Source organism: Nicotiana tabacum, chromosome 3 (genome assembly GCF_000715075.1).
Source record: "Nicotiana tabacum cultivar K326 chromosome 3, ASM71507v2, whole genome shotgun sequence".
In the NCBI taxonomy this organism is placed as follows: domain Eukaryota; kingdom Viridiplantae; phylum Streptophyta; class Magnoliopsida; order Solanales; family Solanaceae; genus Nicotiana; species Nicotiana tabacum.
In genome coordinates, this window is record NC_134082.1 from 27,743,215 (window position 1) to 27,760,882 (window position 17,668).

At 35.3% G+C, this 17,668-nt stretch overlaps 1 protein-coding gene across 1 annotated transcript; it reads right to left on the reverse strand.

Moving 5' to 3' along the window:
* Positions 1-11,128: 11,128 nt before the first annotated feature.
* Positions 11,129-17,308, reverse strand: LOC107800847 (U-box domain-containing protein 35). Its single transcript, XM_016624089.2, has 8 exons — positions 16,830-17,308; positions 16,106-16,200; positions 15,560-15,681; positions 15,260-15,466; positions 14,070-14,322; positions 13,872-13,967; positions 12,638-13,066; positions 11,129-12,041 (listed from the first exon to the last, which is right to left on the reverse strand). Exons 1-8 carry the CDS (start codon positions 16,990-16,992, stop codon positions 11,331-11,333), a joined length of 2,076 nt encoding a protein of 691 aa, XP_016479575.1. The 5' UTR covers positions 16,993-17,308; the 3' UTR covers positions 11,129-11,330.
* Between the last annotated feature and the right edge of the window lie 360 nt (positions 17,309-17,668).

Below are 17,668 nucleotides of genomic sequence, written 5' to 3' on the forward strand. Positions count from 1 at the left end.
TAAGGTGTAATAAGGAGGTCAGCAAGCAGTAAAAACAGCACGAAGCAGCAGTAACATCACAGTCCCACGGTAGTCCCAGCTACCCAAAAAATTCCCGAACTACACTGACCTGATTCCTTTATAGCCAAGGATATGTAGGAAACCTTTGAAGCAGAGGTTCGGTCAAGTCTTTCTAAAAATGCTTCCCACGGAGTATTCGAACGGGCAAAAATCGCTCGTATCCGCTCACTTTATCTTTGCACGAAAACTCTTCGAGTTTCCGCACAAAGAGGGGCAGCTGTGAGCACGTAATTTTTGCCTTACGAAAAACTACTCCAAAATAAATCAAAAATAAAATAAATTTCTTTTACTGTGTAATTTCTGAATTTGCATGGTGTTAAATATTTGTTTATGTCCGTAAATGTTTACTTTGTCATGATAAAATAAAAAATAAAATAAAATACATGTTGCATGCATATAGGATATAACTATGCATTTTAAAAGATAATTTAAATAAAAAAAAAAACATATGCGTTAGTTCTATTTTAAATATCCCACTGTGTGATTAATGTTTCTGACTATGTGATTAAAGAATTGTTATGAAGTAATTAATATTTTTGTGTAAGGTTAAAAATTATTTTATAATTTTTATTAGGATTTTTTATAATTTAAATAAAATTAGAAAATATATATAAATTGTGAAAGGAAATTGGACCTGGATTAAAATCCAGGCCCAAGTGAATTATTCATTCCCCCCCAGCCCAATCCAAAATAGCCTGTCCGGTCCAATTCAATGCAGCTACGCCAAACGACGTCGTTTGGTGATCATTCATCAAGGGCCGTTGGATTAAGTCCATCCAACGGCCAAGATTTCATCACCCTAACCCAAGACCCTTACCCGATCCAATACCCGGTTCAACCCGTCCCCCTAACTTAAACCAAACGACACCGTTTGGTTAAGTGAATAGATCCCAGCCATCCATCCTGCCTAATCCAACAGTCCATATCCACCCACCATTCCCCTATATAAACCCATAATCCTTTACCCGGCCCCCTAACTAAACACCCCCCCTCTCCGCTCCTGTTCATCATCGTTCCAAACAGATCCCTAACCCTAGCCGCCCCTATTCCCCTTCGCCTGAAACCCGGCGGCATCAACGCCGCCGGTCACCACCTTGACACCCCAGAACCCTCTGAACGCCCTCTACACAAATATGACCTTAGATTCCTTCGAATCAGGCCCCAACCCTTCGAATCTTAAATCGAAGGTTGGCCTGAAAACCTGATCTCAACCAATTAGCCCCAAATTAACACCATGGCTTCCCCTAACAACCCTTGTTATGGATCTGAAGTTAGTTTGGCTCGAATCACTTCAGAGCTTCTCGAATCTTCTTTTGAAGATTCGAGCCAAACAAAAATGACCCAGATTTGTTCCAAAGTGACACCAAATAACCCCTAGGCTTCCCTCACCCTTGTGTCGTACTTGGTTTCCCTCGAATCTAACCAGAAATGATTAGGTCCCAAATCGAACCTTCAGGAAACCTAGAAATGCCAAACTTCTGGATTTTTGTCCAAATTGATTAAAGGATTGAGGTTTAATCGACCTTAGTCGAAGTATTTTCAGTGGAAAATACTTCGACTAAGGTCTGTTTGATTTCAAACAAAAAAATCCGAAAGCCGAGTTGAGTTCGAGTCTGATTGAAGATTCAAAGGTATTTTTTCTATTATTTTGTGTATTCTACGTGTGTTGTTGTTTGTCTTAATAGCTTGTTAATTTTTCATGATTTTATTTGATTAATTCTGTCACCTTTGTCTCATGCCCGTCTATATGGTCAAATATGAAACTGTTTCAGTTGGTTGTGATTGTTCATAATGTAAGTAATCGACTCGATTATGTTCGTCGATTAGTTATATTATGAATTCACTTATGATAATGCTAATGAAAAACAGTCTGCTTCTATTGTTTTAGACCAATTATGGACAATTGTTGTAGATAATCAGTTTAAATTAATACTCGTCAGTTAAATCACTCTTGTTTACATTTCAATGAGTCTGTCAAAATGAATGCTGTGTATATGTTGATTTCTGAACCAGTAAGTTTCAGGGCATTATCAGTATACTGACAATGCCCCTGCACTTATGCTAAATTCAATTTCAATTCAGACTTTGTTCTGTTAAGTTCTGTGTATTGTTAAAATGTTTGTGTACAAGTTCAGTGTTCAAATCTGAATTTAGTTTTGTCCATTAGCTATTAGACATTGGGTGTTGGATCAATTAGCTATCATTGAGTAGACAGAATGTTTGTTTGATTTAGGAATTGGTTATTAGCTTCTAAACAGGTTTAATTCAGATAATTTAGTTAAGGTTTAAGCAGTTTTGGTCTGGGGCAGTAATAACAGTAATATTAAGGGATTTCAGGGGGTAGTTGAGGAATGAAACAATAGGATAATGTGATAATAGTAGTGGGCTGAAAGTGGAATGTAATGGCTATAGTTTAAGATACTAATGGGGAACAAGGGATAATGGGGCTGCTGAAAATCATGTTAGGATCACATAAAGTATTAAAAAGTAGTTTTAATGGAAACTTTCTAATTTTTAAAGGGATAAAGGGTCCAGCCACCATGACAAAGGTGCAACCAGCCCTGTATAAATACAAGAGCTGGACAGCTTAAAAGGGAGAGACTTGAAGAGATTTTGGAAGGGAGAAAAAATCAGTTTCCAGAGAGAGAGAAATCAGCTTTTCATAATAGAGGGCAGTCAGTTTTTTTTTTAGACTTTAAAGGAGTTTTAAGAGAAAAAGAGAGTGTGAAATTGGGGAAGCAAACAGATTTTTAGGATCAATTTTCAGAAGAGGAGAGTTTGAGAGATTTTAGGAGAGGAAAAAGAAACAGAAAAGGAACAAAAGAGTAGTCACACACACACACAGATATACAGCAACAGAAACAGAAAAAAATTAGAAAAATGGGAATTTGAAACTGAAAAGAAATTGAAATTTGAAATATTGTTCTTTTGTTGAATCTGTTCAACCTTACTTGGTTCCATTGATTCAGTTAACATCTGAAGTGTCCAGTTAAAAAATAACTGTACTGTGCATCTGTTTTCTTCGGATCTTATTATTGCTCAAATCTGTGGGAATACTGGTATTTCGCTGTTTTTGTTACTACTGCAACTGCTGAAACTTACTTCTTCTACCTCCATTTCCAGGTACATATCTTTCTTAAATTCTATGTTGGAAAGAGATTCGGCATGATAAATCAATGAAGTTTGAATTGCAGTTCTATTTTTCCATTTATCTAAGTTTGTTATTATAAATTTCAGTTTTGTTTCATGTTATTTCATATAGAGGTATGCTGGAAATGTTAATTATCAGTTGATCATTTTCCTTTGAAATTCATATAAGTATTGTAATAATTTTATCTATTTCAGAATTTCATTAAGGTATAATTATGGTTGAATTGTTAAGATAGGGAATATGGTATGAGGTTGGTTATTAATCAAGTCTTACGACATTGTTAGACAGATATAAAGTAGTCCGGGAATATAAAGAAATGAGTGGTTAGTGTATTTCGAATGTTCGGTTGTGGATTAAGGCTAGATGATGATTGATTGTACTTAATTCATATATGGCATAATAATGATTATGGTTAACACCAATATTTGGAAATTGCATTATTATCCTCCATTATGTTTGCAAACGTCAAAACAGGGTGAATAATGTTGTAGGCAATATTACTTTGTTAAGTCAATTAGGTAGATTTGTTCTCTTTCTCAAAATAACAAATGGCCTAGGAGGTTATAATGTGAAAGTTAGTAACAAGGGTTGATTATATATACATTTACGTTTAACCATAAGCAGAATCAATTATAATAATTTCGCCTATTCGATTAAAAACGAATATATGAGAATAAGTTGAGATGTACATGTACAGATTGCAACATTTTAAATCAATGGTAAGCAAAAAATAGAAATTGCATTAAGTAAATAATGAAATTTCTTGGAAAATATTCCTTTCCTTTATGAATCATTCATTTTCAGTTTCATATGCCATTTACTCTTTGGCATATATATATATATATGTCATATATATATATATATATATGTCATATTTGTTTTAAAGATAGTATTAATCATATTTTTATTATGTCCTTTGAATTTGAATAGTTGGAATGAATATAATTTATATTCGGAAATTATAATCAATGGGAAACATTTAATAAATTGTGAATTCTTTTTCAAGAATTAAGAGTATTTTAAATGAAGATTTCTCATAATATAATAAATAATTTGTGGAAAAATCCCCAATATCATTATAAATATTTTGCGCAATTAGGGATACGTTCGCGTACCCTGATTATTTTTTTTTAAAAAGCAAAAATTCGGATTATGCGTACGCGCAATTTCGAGCGAATATTTAATAAAAGGATTTTTCCAAAGGCGTTAAATCAATTTCATAAAAATCCGAGATGTACGGTTCACTATTCAAGAAAAACAAATATTCTTGATTCGACACAACTCCGAAAAAAAATGATTGTTTAATAAATATATTACCAAAAGCTATCGTGTACACGTACGCGTGACACAATTCCGCATTTTTAAAATTTATAACACGAATATACGTACGCGTAATTCGATTCAAAGAAGGGTTCTCAATCACAATAAGTATAAGCGGTAGTAAAATCAGATAACATCAACATATTTAAAATCAAGATAATTAAGCCAATAATAAAAACAGTTAAGCGACCGTGCTAGAACCACGGAATTCGGAAATGCCTAACACCTTCTTCCGGATTAACAGAATTCCTTACTCAGGATTTCTGGTTCGCAGAATAATAAACAGAGTCATATTCTCCTCGATTCAGGGATTGAAATTGGTGACTTGGGACGCCTTAAAATTCCCAGGTGGCGACTCTGAAAATAATTAAATAAATCTCGTTTCGACTGTCCTTTAATTGGAGAAAACTCCCCATGCGCCCCGCGGGCGCGGCAAAAAGGAGGTGCGACAGGTGTGCTAATGAAAGAGTCGTGTATTTATAGTATAAAAATAGGCATAAATAAGGTAAGAAAACAATTAAGGAACTGGATGTCAATTAAGAATCAATCAACACAAGACTTCCTTTAATTAAGAAATTCGGACTCAAAAGGTAAAACTATTTAAGGAAAGAAATCAAATAAACATCTTGTGTAAAGTAGACAATTAGGGGTAAATACATAGAAGTTTATTTTAGGGGTAGATCTTTGAAATACACGGTTGCATAAATAAGGTAAGAGAAATCAATTAGTAGCCAGTAAATCAAGGATCAGAGATTTTTTAATCACTGGTCCATGAATGAACCAAGTCAGAAAAGCTGAGAAAAGTTTTTTAACTTAAGTCGAGTAACAGGGAAGTCAGCAAACAAGGAAAGAAATCAATCAAACTTGTACAAAGGAAGTCTGAAATTAATCAAAAATTGAAAGCCCTTTTAAAGGGAAGTTCAGAACATATAAAGAGCACACAAGTATCAGGCATGCCAAAAGGGGTCAAGTAAAAGGTCTTATAGAGTTTAGAAAAAGTCAGAATTATATGAAGAAACAAAATTGAAACAATGATTTTGAAACTTAATGAAGCAGTAGATGAAACAACTCCAGGAACTCAAATAGGTCCAAAAGATTAGGGTTTTTGAAATCAGGCGAGTTCAGAGATGAAGCACAAGCAAATCACATAGCCAATGTTCTCAAAACTCAGATGAACCCCCAAATTCTAGGGTTTTTACAATCAATCGAGTGTAGAGGTGAGAGGAAAAGATACTAATCAAAACAGGTTCAGAGGTCTCAGAAAGGAACTGAGACCCTTAGCATGCTCTTTCAGTAGTAGAAACTAATGAGAAGCATAGTAAAAGAACAACATGCGAGACACAGTAAAAGAAACATAGTAGAAGAAGCTAATGAGAAACATAGTAGAAGAAACTGATTAAGAACACAGTAGTAGAAACTTAAAAACACAGTAGAGGAAACTGATAAAAACATGGTAGCAGAAACTTAACGATAACACAGTAGAAGAAACATAGTAGAAGAAACACAAAGAACACAGTAGAAGAAACATAGTAGAAGAAGCACACAAAAGAAAAAGAAAAATCAGAGAAACATCTAAAAAAACCTAGATCGGAAAATAAAGGCTTTGAAAGCGTAACTTTTGAAAGAAATATCAGAAAATCGTTTAAAAACTTAGAGAAAACATGGATCTGGAACAGATCTATAGAGATCAAAAAAACCTCAAAAGTTAGGGTTTCAGAGAAACCCAAACGGTGAGAAAGGCTTGGATCTAAGTAGGAGGAGTCGAGGCCAGGCTCGAAACAGACATGGCTTTCCGGAGCAAGGCCGGAGATGGCCGTGAAACTTGAATCAACAAGGGTCTGGACCCAGCTCTTCGTGGTCAAGTTATGAAACTTCAGTAACCAAGCGTGAGGAGCCATAGAAGGCTGGTGGGTGGTGAAACCACCATGGATTCAGGCCAGGAGGTGGCCAGAGAAGATGGATGGAGCTCATCGGAGAGGAGGGGAAGGGTGAAGGTTCTAGAGAGAACCAGAGATAGAGAGAGAGTTGGTTGAGTGAGGAATGAGAGGGGTCTTGGGGGGTCGTTTGGTTTAATTTGGTAAGGGCGGATCTGGACCGTTGATCAAAAATGATCAACGACCAGGATTTAGTCCGGGTTGGGTTGGGTAGATTTAGGATTGGGCTTGGGTCTTGGGTTGGTTTAATTTGGGTTGGGTATTGGGTTTAATTAGGCCAAATTAAAAGGCCAAATGTGGCTATAAGTTAAATAGCCCCTTTTTCCCATTTAATTTATAAAAAAATAATAAACAAATTTCTAAAAACAAACTAAAAGTACTAAAATGATTTATAACGTATAATTATCAATTTAAAACTACAGAATCCCATTTTATAAACATGAGACAGATTTAAACATAAAATGGGTAATATTGCAATTACGCAATTTTATCCTTAAAAATGCCAAATAAATTTTTAAAAATGTGTGAAAAAATATCTTAGCTATATTTTAATATAAACATGAGAATACAATAAATAAATTACCAAAATGATAATTTGGGAATAATTATTGGGTTTTTCTTGATAAAATAAGGTAGTAAATTGATTTGAAAATCTTTGAAACATTAAGAAAAAATAATGTAACATTGGGATATACTTATATATGCATATACATGCTATTTTGAAAGGTGTTTTGCATATAAAAAATACAGGAAAAAATTGGGTATCAACATCCATTCCTTGTGTTCTTTGGCCACTGGGCCGGGCTTTCCTGCGTATATCTGCTTCGGGGTCTGCGCATATATCTGCGTTCAAAGCAATGTGCGAACTAACATCAATAGGTTCCACATTTGGCACTTCCCTGGGTTTATCGGTGATACACCGACTCCTGCATTGCTGTTTTCTCAAAGACCTTCGTTGTCATGAATAGGTGCGTTTTGTGAGCTAGACATGTTTCAGCCTGAAAATCAACAAATCTTGACAAGAAAAAGTATAAAAACAACGTGTGTAATGAAAATCAGTAAAGAGATAATCACTATTATCTTTAGCCCCAGGGTGCGAGCCAAACTGTTACCTCGAAAATATGAGTAACAATTAAATTTGATTAGTTATTTTAAAGATACATGATTTAGTTTAATACCAATTAATAATCAAGAAATATGAAGTTGAAATGAAAGATAGAAGTGAATTAAATCAGTGTTACTCAGCAGCAATGGCCTCGAGCTTAGTGACCTCGAGGTAGCTTAAGGCAGTAAGAACAATTAAGTGATAAAAATGAAGCAATAACAATGAAGCTAAAGGACAATGCTGATGAACAGTAGGCAAAAGGCAAAGAGTATATTCTTTTCTCAGTGATGATAAGATATTTTACAATGATTGGGGTTCCCTTTATATAATAGGGGAGCCCTACATAAGGAATATTTTCATTTACAGTAAGGAATATTCTTGGTCCAACTGTCTAACTGCCTAGTACGGAATAGTACAATCATATTCTGGGATTTGCGCCATGACTTTGGGGATGTGGCAGGAATCTAACTCATCCTGGTACAAATCCATAACGGTGCTATTTCAGGGTCGAACATACTCGACCTCAGTATGCATCGTGCTTCGCCTTCAAACTCAGGTCTGGTACCTCAAACTCGGACTTGATTTTACCCCGAACTCGGACTCAAGATGACCTCTCAATTGTAGAAATCGGAGACATTAGATATTGATCGTATACAAATTATTTAACCCAATTGAATTTATTCCAAAATTTATATGGATTAGACCCAACAAATTTTATACGTCTATAAGAAGAAAAGGAAAACTTTTAAAACTTGTGGTCCAAAACAATTGATATATTTGTGTGGCTATAATTATTTCATACAAGTAAAATGAGAAGTTTAATGTTATATTTTTTCTAAATTTTGACAGGGTCATTCCTTTTTAAACTGACTAAAAAGAAAATAGATTAATTCTTTTTGAAAGAGAGGTAGTATATCTTTTTCTTGCTAAATAAAGTTAATTTAAAAACAAAAAAGCTAGTTATTGTAGTAAGTTTAAAGGACAATTTCAAATAAATATAACTCACACACCTGAATTGCAACATAATAGCCTAGATACCACTTTACAAATCTATAGCCCAAAAATAATAGGCTAATTCCCGAAAGACAGCTTATTTCACACAATCAACTACGGCTAGTGCTCCCTCTTTATACAACCAGTTATTTTCATTCTCTTGATTTCCTTTGATTATTAAGCATTTGATAAAAAAATGCAAATCAGCCACAACACAAGTCAAAAATCCTGAATAATACATATTATTTGAAGGTAAGAAATTCAAATACTTTTATGTGCAATTGTTGAAGCAATCCAACAAGATAAAAGAAAACAAAAACTTGGTAAATGAATTGTAGAATCCCTCCAACGCGTACAAAATCTTTTTCATACAGCACATACATAATAAAGAAGAAGAGAAGGAAGTGTCAAACTTCCGTAGAGGCCTCTTACACACTGACAATGTATATACATCCTTATAAACTGAAAAATATATAATTATACAACATATACACACATATACACATTTATACACAATTATACAATACTGTATAAGTGTATATAAACACCACTTATGCAATATTTCCACTAGAAAACATAGAATATAATGTCCAACACTAAACTTACTGTAAATAATGTATTAACTTGTATAAACATGTATAATAGTGTATAAGAGGTGTTTGTATATCCATATACACAATTATATAGTGTTGATACAAACTGCTACATAGATATAATTTTTTATCCAAGCCTCGAGTTGTAGTAGAATGTATTGGATGACTCAACTCGTCAATAGGCTAACAATTTTGCGCTAATGATTCAGAATTCAACACACAGATAAGATACACTCAATTTCATATTCGAGACTTCAAGGTCATAATAATAATGACCAGAACATCAAACTTCAAAATCTTCCAAAATTAGTGGTTGTTTTTTGGTGCAAATCAAGTTTGAGAGCTATTTATTTTCAGATCTGTGTGTATTTTCATTTTTCTTTCAAAAATCTTCAATATTCTTCTGCTTGCCACCATGGACGACGGAGTAGGAGCCCGAGCCTTCTTCGAGCCATTGATGGCAGAACTGCGTCGGGGGTAGAGGAGCGGAATAACGGGGGCTAGGTTAAGAGAGGATGAGGATCTATATGGGTTAGAAAGAAAGAAACAAGAGGTGGTGAGAGAGAATTTGGTGTAATGGGAATGAAGAAAGAAGAAAATAATAAAAACATAAAAGTGTGTCTTTAATAATGGGCTAAAGGCTGAAAAGTTTCTTTCAAGTTATGTACAACATGGGCTAAATAGGGGAGAAATTAAAAAATAGCCAGATTTACAACGAGTCGTTCAAAAATAGCCCAGTTTCAAAAGTAATCGAATTTTAGCCACTTTTCATGTAAAGATAAATCTGAGCGAAAGCACTGTTCAAAACTCGAAAAATACGGCAGTATATTATACTGGAGTTCCAGCATAAGTATGCTTGAACTCCAGCATATTATACTGGAGTTCCAGGAAAAGTATGTTGGAACTCCAGCATAATATGATGGAGTTCCAGCATAAGTACAGTAGAACTCCAGCATAATATACTGGAGTTCCAGCAAGTATAATTGTCCAGTGTAATATACTGGAGTCAGCAAAGTATACCAGTCCAGCATAATATGCTGGAGTTCATACACAGGTGCACCGAACTCCAGTATATTATGCTGGACCGGTCTCTGTTTCAGCAAAATAGTGGCTATTTTTCATTGACTTCGTAAACGTTGGCTATTTTTGAATGACCAGTCCGAAAACTGGCTATACCGTGCTATTTTTACGCTAAATAGGGTAAGAGCTTCAAATCTGGGCCATTTTCGATTGGGCTATTAGGCCAAGTGACACGGGCCGTAATTCTTTCTAAGTTTAATAGTAATTAAAAGACGTCAAAGATTTCCAAAATCTATAAGAGAAGGCAATATCGTGTATTATTGAGCAGAAGATTCAAGAAAAAATTTAGCTCTTTCGTCATTTTTATATTGTAAGAGTAAAAGATCTACGTTATTTTAAAAATAATTAAATAAACTATTTTGGTGTAGCACTGCTAGATTCCTATTCTTAGTTGCTTGGAAGTTTATTGCATCGTTACAGTTAGACTTAACTAGGGCTAATAATTTTCTTTTTAAAAAAATTCAGCCTTTTAAATCTTTTTGGTACCCAAAGTAAATCCACGCCATCAGTTTTCTATGGACAGATGGCAAGAATTTAAGGGGGTATTGAATATAACTGGATTTATAATCATTGGAGCAAATCTGGAGCTATATATATCGATTGTTGAATTAACCTAAGAAAAGTTTTCAGTGCAGCGACAAAGGGGTTCAAGAAATGTTTTAGGTCATGAGTTCGACTTAAGCTGGACAATTTAACATTCTTTGGATCTACGGCCTCAAGTCCGGCCTCCTCCTGTGCTTGTAGCCTTGTAGGCTATGTAGGAAAAAGCAGCTTAAGAGTTTATGCTTATTCAACAAACGTTAAAGATATTTGCTATATATTCAGTGAAAGTAAATTTCTGTATTCCTATTTCCTATTTAGAACTTTTTAACAGCAACGGGGGGCACATCCATCAGCAGAATGAGATTTGACCATTAAATGAATGCTTAGAAATTTATACATACAATTCGAATAGTTCATATGCAAATCTCTGTGACAACAATCTGCTTTAGAAAAAATATAATTGGACTAGTTGATGCCAAAATGCTACAGGTTCTTTCCTCATTATATATTATCCAAATGGGATCATTCATATGAAAGTGAATAAGAAAACATTAAGAGTCTGTACTTGGCTTGCTATTCATTCCGAGTTCTTTAAGCTTATTAAGCTCAGGCAATATGACCGAACCAAGATCAGGTCGATCTTTCTTCCGCAGCTCAGCACACTTGAGTGACAATTTTGCATAGTTAAGAGTCTCTTCCATTGGCCAGTTTGGCACTGTTGGATCTAGTATGTCTGCAAATGTTCCGTTCTCGATGGCCCTCTCGACGTGATGTGTTAAACCCATCGGGGGCCTTGCAGTAATAATTTGGAGCAACATCACACCAAGTGAATATATATCTGATTTAGTCCCTAACTTTCCTGTTTGTTGATATTCAGGATCAATGTAACAAAACGTTCCTGCAGCTGAAGTCATGTGATATTGTGTAACACAATCTGCTACAGATGGTGGAACTAACCTTGCCAACCCAACATCACTTATTTTGCACGAATAGTTACTGTCTAAAAGAATGTTGGCTGGCTTAAGGTCACGATGGACAAGAGGTTCTGGTTTTGCTTGGTGAAGGAATAGGAGCCCCGTAGCAATTTCAGCAGCAATTTTGAACCGAATTTCCCATGGGATTGGAGGGGTGTTACCTTTCCGGAACAGACGATCTTCCAGACTGCCATTATTCATGAACTCATAAACTAAACATCCATACTCGGGACATGCACCTAAGAGTAGAACCATATTTGGGTGCCTCATGAGACCGAGGACTTGAACCTGTAAATGACAAAGCCTATCCTTTGAGAAGGGAATCCTAATAATTTCCATCCAAAAGTTAAATTTGCAAAATGTGCAACAGCATTTGGCTTGTGAAAACTCCCTATGCAAGTCAATCAACTAAGTATTTACAAAATGGTATATTGATAGCATAGATGAGAGAGTAGAGGCCTTAAAGTTATGGTAATGTATGATATATAGCCGACTTCCACGTTAATCAGTAGTCTAGTTTTTAAAAAGAAAAGGGTTCGTGGTGCATATCTAACACTAAAAATGGATTCTTAAAAGTGCTTTTCGAAAAATTGTAACTGAAGCATATACACAGAACAAAAAGTTTTAGATTAAGCATATACATAAAAATAATCATGTTAGGCACTAGAATGCTTCAAGATACATAAATTTTTCAGTCTAAAACTGGCATTTTGTCATGCTTCCCTTCAGTGATCCAGTATAAAATAACTCTATAGTTGACTTAATGCACAGAATTCAATAAAGAAGAAAGTTATTCAGCCAAACAAAAAATATGTTTTATACCTTATATTCATAATATGCATCATAAGATCAATTTCTGCCAATAAATTGGAGAGATAACATACCTCTTGCTTGAACTGCTTCATCCCTTGTGCAGCATCGGATCTCAGAACTTTAATGGCAACGGGTGTGTGATCAAGTTTCGCTTTGTAAACAGGGCCATATCCACCTTCACCAATCTTCTCTGAATTTGAGAAGTTTTTGGTGGCGGCCTCAATCTCTTCTATTGTGTATTTCCTATAGCAGAGATCGCTCCGAGATAGATCATTTAATGCTAGATTCTTTTCTTCTGTCTCTCGCTTGGCCTTCAACTCCGCATACTTTCTTCTTTTTGCTTCTATCTCAGCCAACTTTTGTGCTTTTTGAGCAGCTTCAATGGCAGCTCTGCCTTTCGCTTTTTCCATCTCAGCACTAGCGAGAGCTGCCTCTTCAGAAATACGGGCTTGTTTGAACCTACTTGCTTCTTCCATTTTCCATTGATGAAGCTCTTTAGCCTGAAAATTAGAAGACATTACATATGTAACTCCGATAAGTAGAAAAAACGAGACTTAGCATGAAACATGTGAAACTTATCCAAGGATAAGAAGAGGGAGAAAGCTAATTAAGAAAAACTTCTTACTTTCCAGTTCGTGTTTCAGAGGGCTTGTGTGGGATCAGAGACACAGTAACAACTTGTTCAGAAACTTACAAACGATTGAAAATGCACGTATTACTTTTTAATTCATACATTGAACTAATAATATGTGTCTTATCATTCTTCTATATAAAAGTTTTGATCTTATGGTGTTGCTTGGATGCAGCCATGTGGTCCTGGCGTTGGTTGCCCGAAGAATCTTTATTACTTTATTTTTAATTTACTATACAAGTTCAGTTGAAACATGGAACCCCTGATCTAGATATCTGCCTTGTTTTAAAAAAAAAATTCAAAGTAACAATGGACTGAATATTCACTTCCACAAATGTTAGTTAACATTGAAGAAACAGATTTCAGGCATCACTAGCATCTATGTTGCTCCAACGCTCTGAAAATGTCATCTGGTGCGTCCCCAATCCTCCAAAACTAGTGTATTTTCGGAGGATCTGACACGGATGAGGCAGCATTTTTGAGAGTCCACTCAACATAGACCAGCATTTAGCCCTATTAGCTCTTTCAAAGTGCATCTCCGGTATTTCTAAGTTTATACCTAGAAAACACATGTAAGGAACTTTAATTTGCAGAAGGCTGGTTTTTACATGCCGTTTGTCTAATAGTTTAAATGACTTTTAATCTTGCGGTTCTAGACACTTAAAAAGTTATACCGTTTGGTTTGCCGAGACAGCTTCTTTGCAAGCTGTGTTATACATATCCAAGGTTTGCCTTAGCTCTAGCTTTAATCTGTTCATCTCAGCTTCCCACTGCATATAGCAATTGATGAAGAATATATTACTAAATGAAACTGCTTTTTCTTTCACAACAATCAAAATAGTTAAGAATGTCTATATTCATATTTCACTTACTGAAGATGAGGAGCAACAATTGTCTTTTACTGAAACTTGAGTGAAATCAAGATTTTGAGTTGTGATATCCACTGATCCATGGCTAAGAGGTGCAAAGAGACCTCTATCATCAGACGGAGAACTGCGGCTATATGAATTCTTGGGCTCTTTAGTATGAACGTCAAGATTGTCCATTGATGCATTAGATGGTCCAATTTTGGGCTTCATCATTTCAGAACCTACAATATTTTGCTCTGGCCTCGTATATACTGACCTGTTTCGTAGCATTAGTTTATTAAAGCTCAACACAAACAAGAATTATCACCATCTCTTATAGAGCATCAGAATTTAAGCTGTTAGTCTATGCAGTTTTCAACAGTCAAACTTCTAATGATTTGCAGTTTAAACTAGGGGCACTGATTAAACTTACTTTCACTTAGCCACGTCGGATAAGTTTGTGTATAATGACAAACTAAGTCTTCATAGTAAAATATTTGGAAAAAAAAAGTAACAAAAGACATTTCGATGGCATTGATTTTAACATCTTTAATAACTAATATTTTCTTTTTACACCAAGGTATGTCTAATAATTGGAGTACTCAGTGACTGGAAATTGCCAAAATTACTGGAAATGAATACAATGAATTAGAATTGCTTAAGATTCATTTTGCATAAGTTATGACAAGTTTACTGGTGATTCTTGGGGTTTAATTCGGATACCTAGTAGCATCATGAGAAGTTAAAGTGACAATCTTTGGTTAAATCATTCTTGAAGACAAGCATACAAACAGTAGATATAGCTTCATTTCTGTTTTCATGTGCTCGCTAATTTAAATGCACTTGGGCTCAAAAGTATCTGTGAATTTTAAGGCTATTGGTAGTGTAGGAAGACTCGCCCTAGCCACTACAGTGACCCCGATCCCGACCCTGACGCTAGCTGAGAAGCACCTTTCACTTTTCCATTTGCTGAAAATCTGCTCACCCGGTTTATCCTTTCAGATTCCCTCACCCAAATTCATAAGAAATAGGCCCAGCTGCCTTGCCTTAACCTGTCCTCAGACAGCTCATATTTCATTGAAATGTTTGCCGAATATTTTTCTCAGTAAAATTTTCAGAGTTAAGGACAATAAGCAGTCAGTGCGCGAGTTTTTCCCAAGCTCAACAATACTAAAAAGAAGGTTGACCAGAACACATTCTCAGTTATTTGGTACCTGGATACATCTGATGATTCAGAGTAATTACTTAGCCTAGCTGCTGACCACGGTTGGGAAGATGGTAGCGTTGATGACAAAGAACTAGCAAAAGGTTTTGCTGCTGGTCTGACTGACTGTTGCTTTCCTTTCGAAATCACGTATACAGTACAGAAATCTGGTGCAGACTTGTTTATGATAGTTGGCACATCATGACTCCAAAATTTCCTGCAAAATAGAAAGAGAAACATCATCCGTAAGGTATTTATCCACAAATCAAAGGGAGTACATGCAAGGGAAAAAGTAATTGATCATACGAACCTGGATAGAGCACTCCTTGATGATGCACCAAGAACAATGTTGGTGACGCGGTGGCTGTTAATATAGTCTAGAAGTCCCTTAGACACTTCAATATCCTCAATGACAACCTCCTTCACTGCTATCTTTACCGATCATTTGAACTTGAAGTTAGATTTAATCAACAATTCAAGAGTGATATAAACCTATTTTTCTCACTTTGTTATGTAAGATGCTGCGTAGGTACGTAATATATTGCTCGAATGGTGCAAAATGCATTTACGCTAAGATACGATGGTTTGTTACCTTACAGGTCTCTTATAGGATGAGCAGTCTTTAAGCTTTGTTGACCTAAGTTTCTCACGTATGAATCTTATTGTTTTTGCTAGTATTGACGTGTATAAATTATTTCAAGCTCTTCTATAGGGCATTCATATAGCAAAATTGTCATCGAGGAAGAAGGCATAACACGAACAGAAAGATACAAGTTCTTAATTTAATATGCATTTTCTCAAAAGCACCACATGAACTTGTTTTATGTATTCTAGTCTACTAAATTGATTAACGTACCCCTTTACGTGCAGAGTAAGCCCTAAAAGGTGTAAAGACCTTAGGAGTATCTTGATCACTCAATCCGCGATTTGAACCTTGAACAACACCATTCTCTACAAAGTAAGCAGAAATACCATCATAAAGAATACATATAGAAGGCATATGTCATTAACATTCAATTAGGGAAGCAAACGGAGCAACACGGGTGAAGCCTTACACTGCAAAAGTTTTCACCCACCCTACCCCTCTTAGCATTTCTCTCTATTTTCAACTCGCCCCGCCTTCTTAAGTTTTCTTTTATACCCAACTTTATGAGAAACAGGTTCAAGAAATGGGTGCATTCAACAGTAAAAATTGTTAATTTTCATTTAACCTACCCCTGCTTTTGATTTTCAGAAAATACTTAGTTTTTACCCGTCCAAACCCGCTCCCCAGATAAGAGGTCCACTGTCTTGTCCTATCGTGTTTATGATTTGCCCGCCCCGCCCCATTGCCATCTCTGCATTCAATGACTAGCTTGAATGCTGAAATAGATATAAACTTTTAATCCACTTCTTTTTTTCTCAAAAGAGAGTTCTTCTACATTACCAACTTGGGAAATTAAGAAAACCAGCAGTATAGGATACCATGATGAGACTATATTGAAATAATGCAAGTTCTTGATTCAATTGAACAATCAAATGAAAAGAGAGCGATAAAATTAAAGGAGAGGAAAATATGATGAAAGAGGGAGGGTACCTACGATTTGTTGAGTTCTTTATCCGAACATGGACTAACACAAGCGTCGGATTGCTCATCACGAGATGATCAACAGCCCATTTGACAGCAGAGGCGCTGTGCTTGTCTTTATCAATGGCCACAATGGTGGGGTGGCTACCATCATCCGACGAAAATGACAAAGGCATTTTCTGTTCATTCACAACAACAACAACACCAACAACAAAAAATTGTTACCCTTTTTGTGCGGAATAATATTCCGAGGAAGGGATTCAATAGAACCCCTTGTGACTACCAAAAAGAGTTATTCTCTTTTCCTTTCTAAATCTTAATGGAGAAACGGAATAAGAGAAACAAGAGAAAACATGTCTCTATTCTTTTCTACGTGGAATCTTAACAGTTCGAAACCAAAGCATCAAATGTCATTGGTGTTAAACAAAAGATTGTCTTGCCGCCAAAAATGGTGGCTAATCTGCCTTTGCGTCTCCCTCCGTACATTTTTTCAGTGTGTTTGACCAAAGGAAGACTACATTTTGGTCCAAGTTATTTTTTGTTCTCTTATAAAATAAACGGAAAATAGAACAATATCTATCTATATATAATAAAAGTGGCATAACCATAAAAAGCCAGGTGGCATTATTAAGACAAAATAAACTACTTTTTTAACTAAAACCTTTTAAAATTTTGAATTAATTGGTTACTCTATTTCAATTAATAATATAAATATCTTATAATTAGCTATTAAGAAAACGAAAATATTAAAAAACATAACTATCCATTCAAATTGGGGAGTAGTTTCAAGTTGGACTTATAAAATTATTTTAAAATTAAAAATAAAAAATAAGAAAAAATTAAATTGCCTAC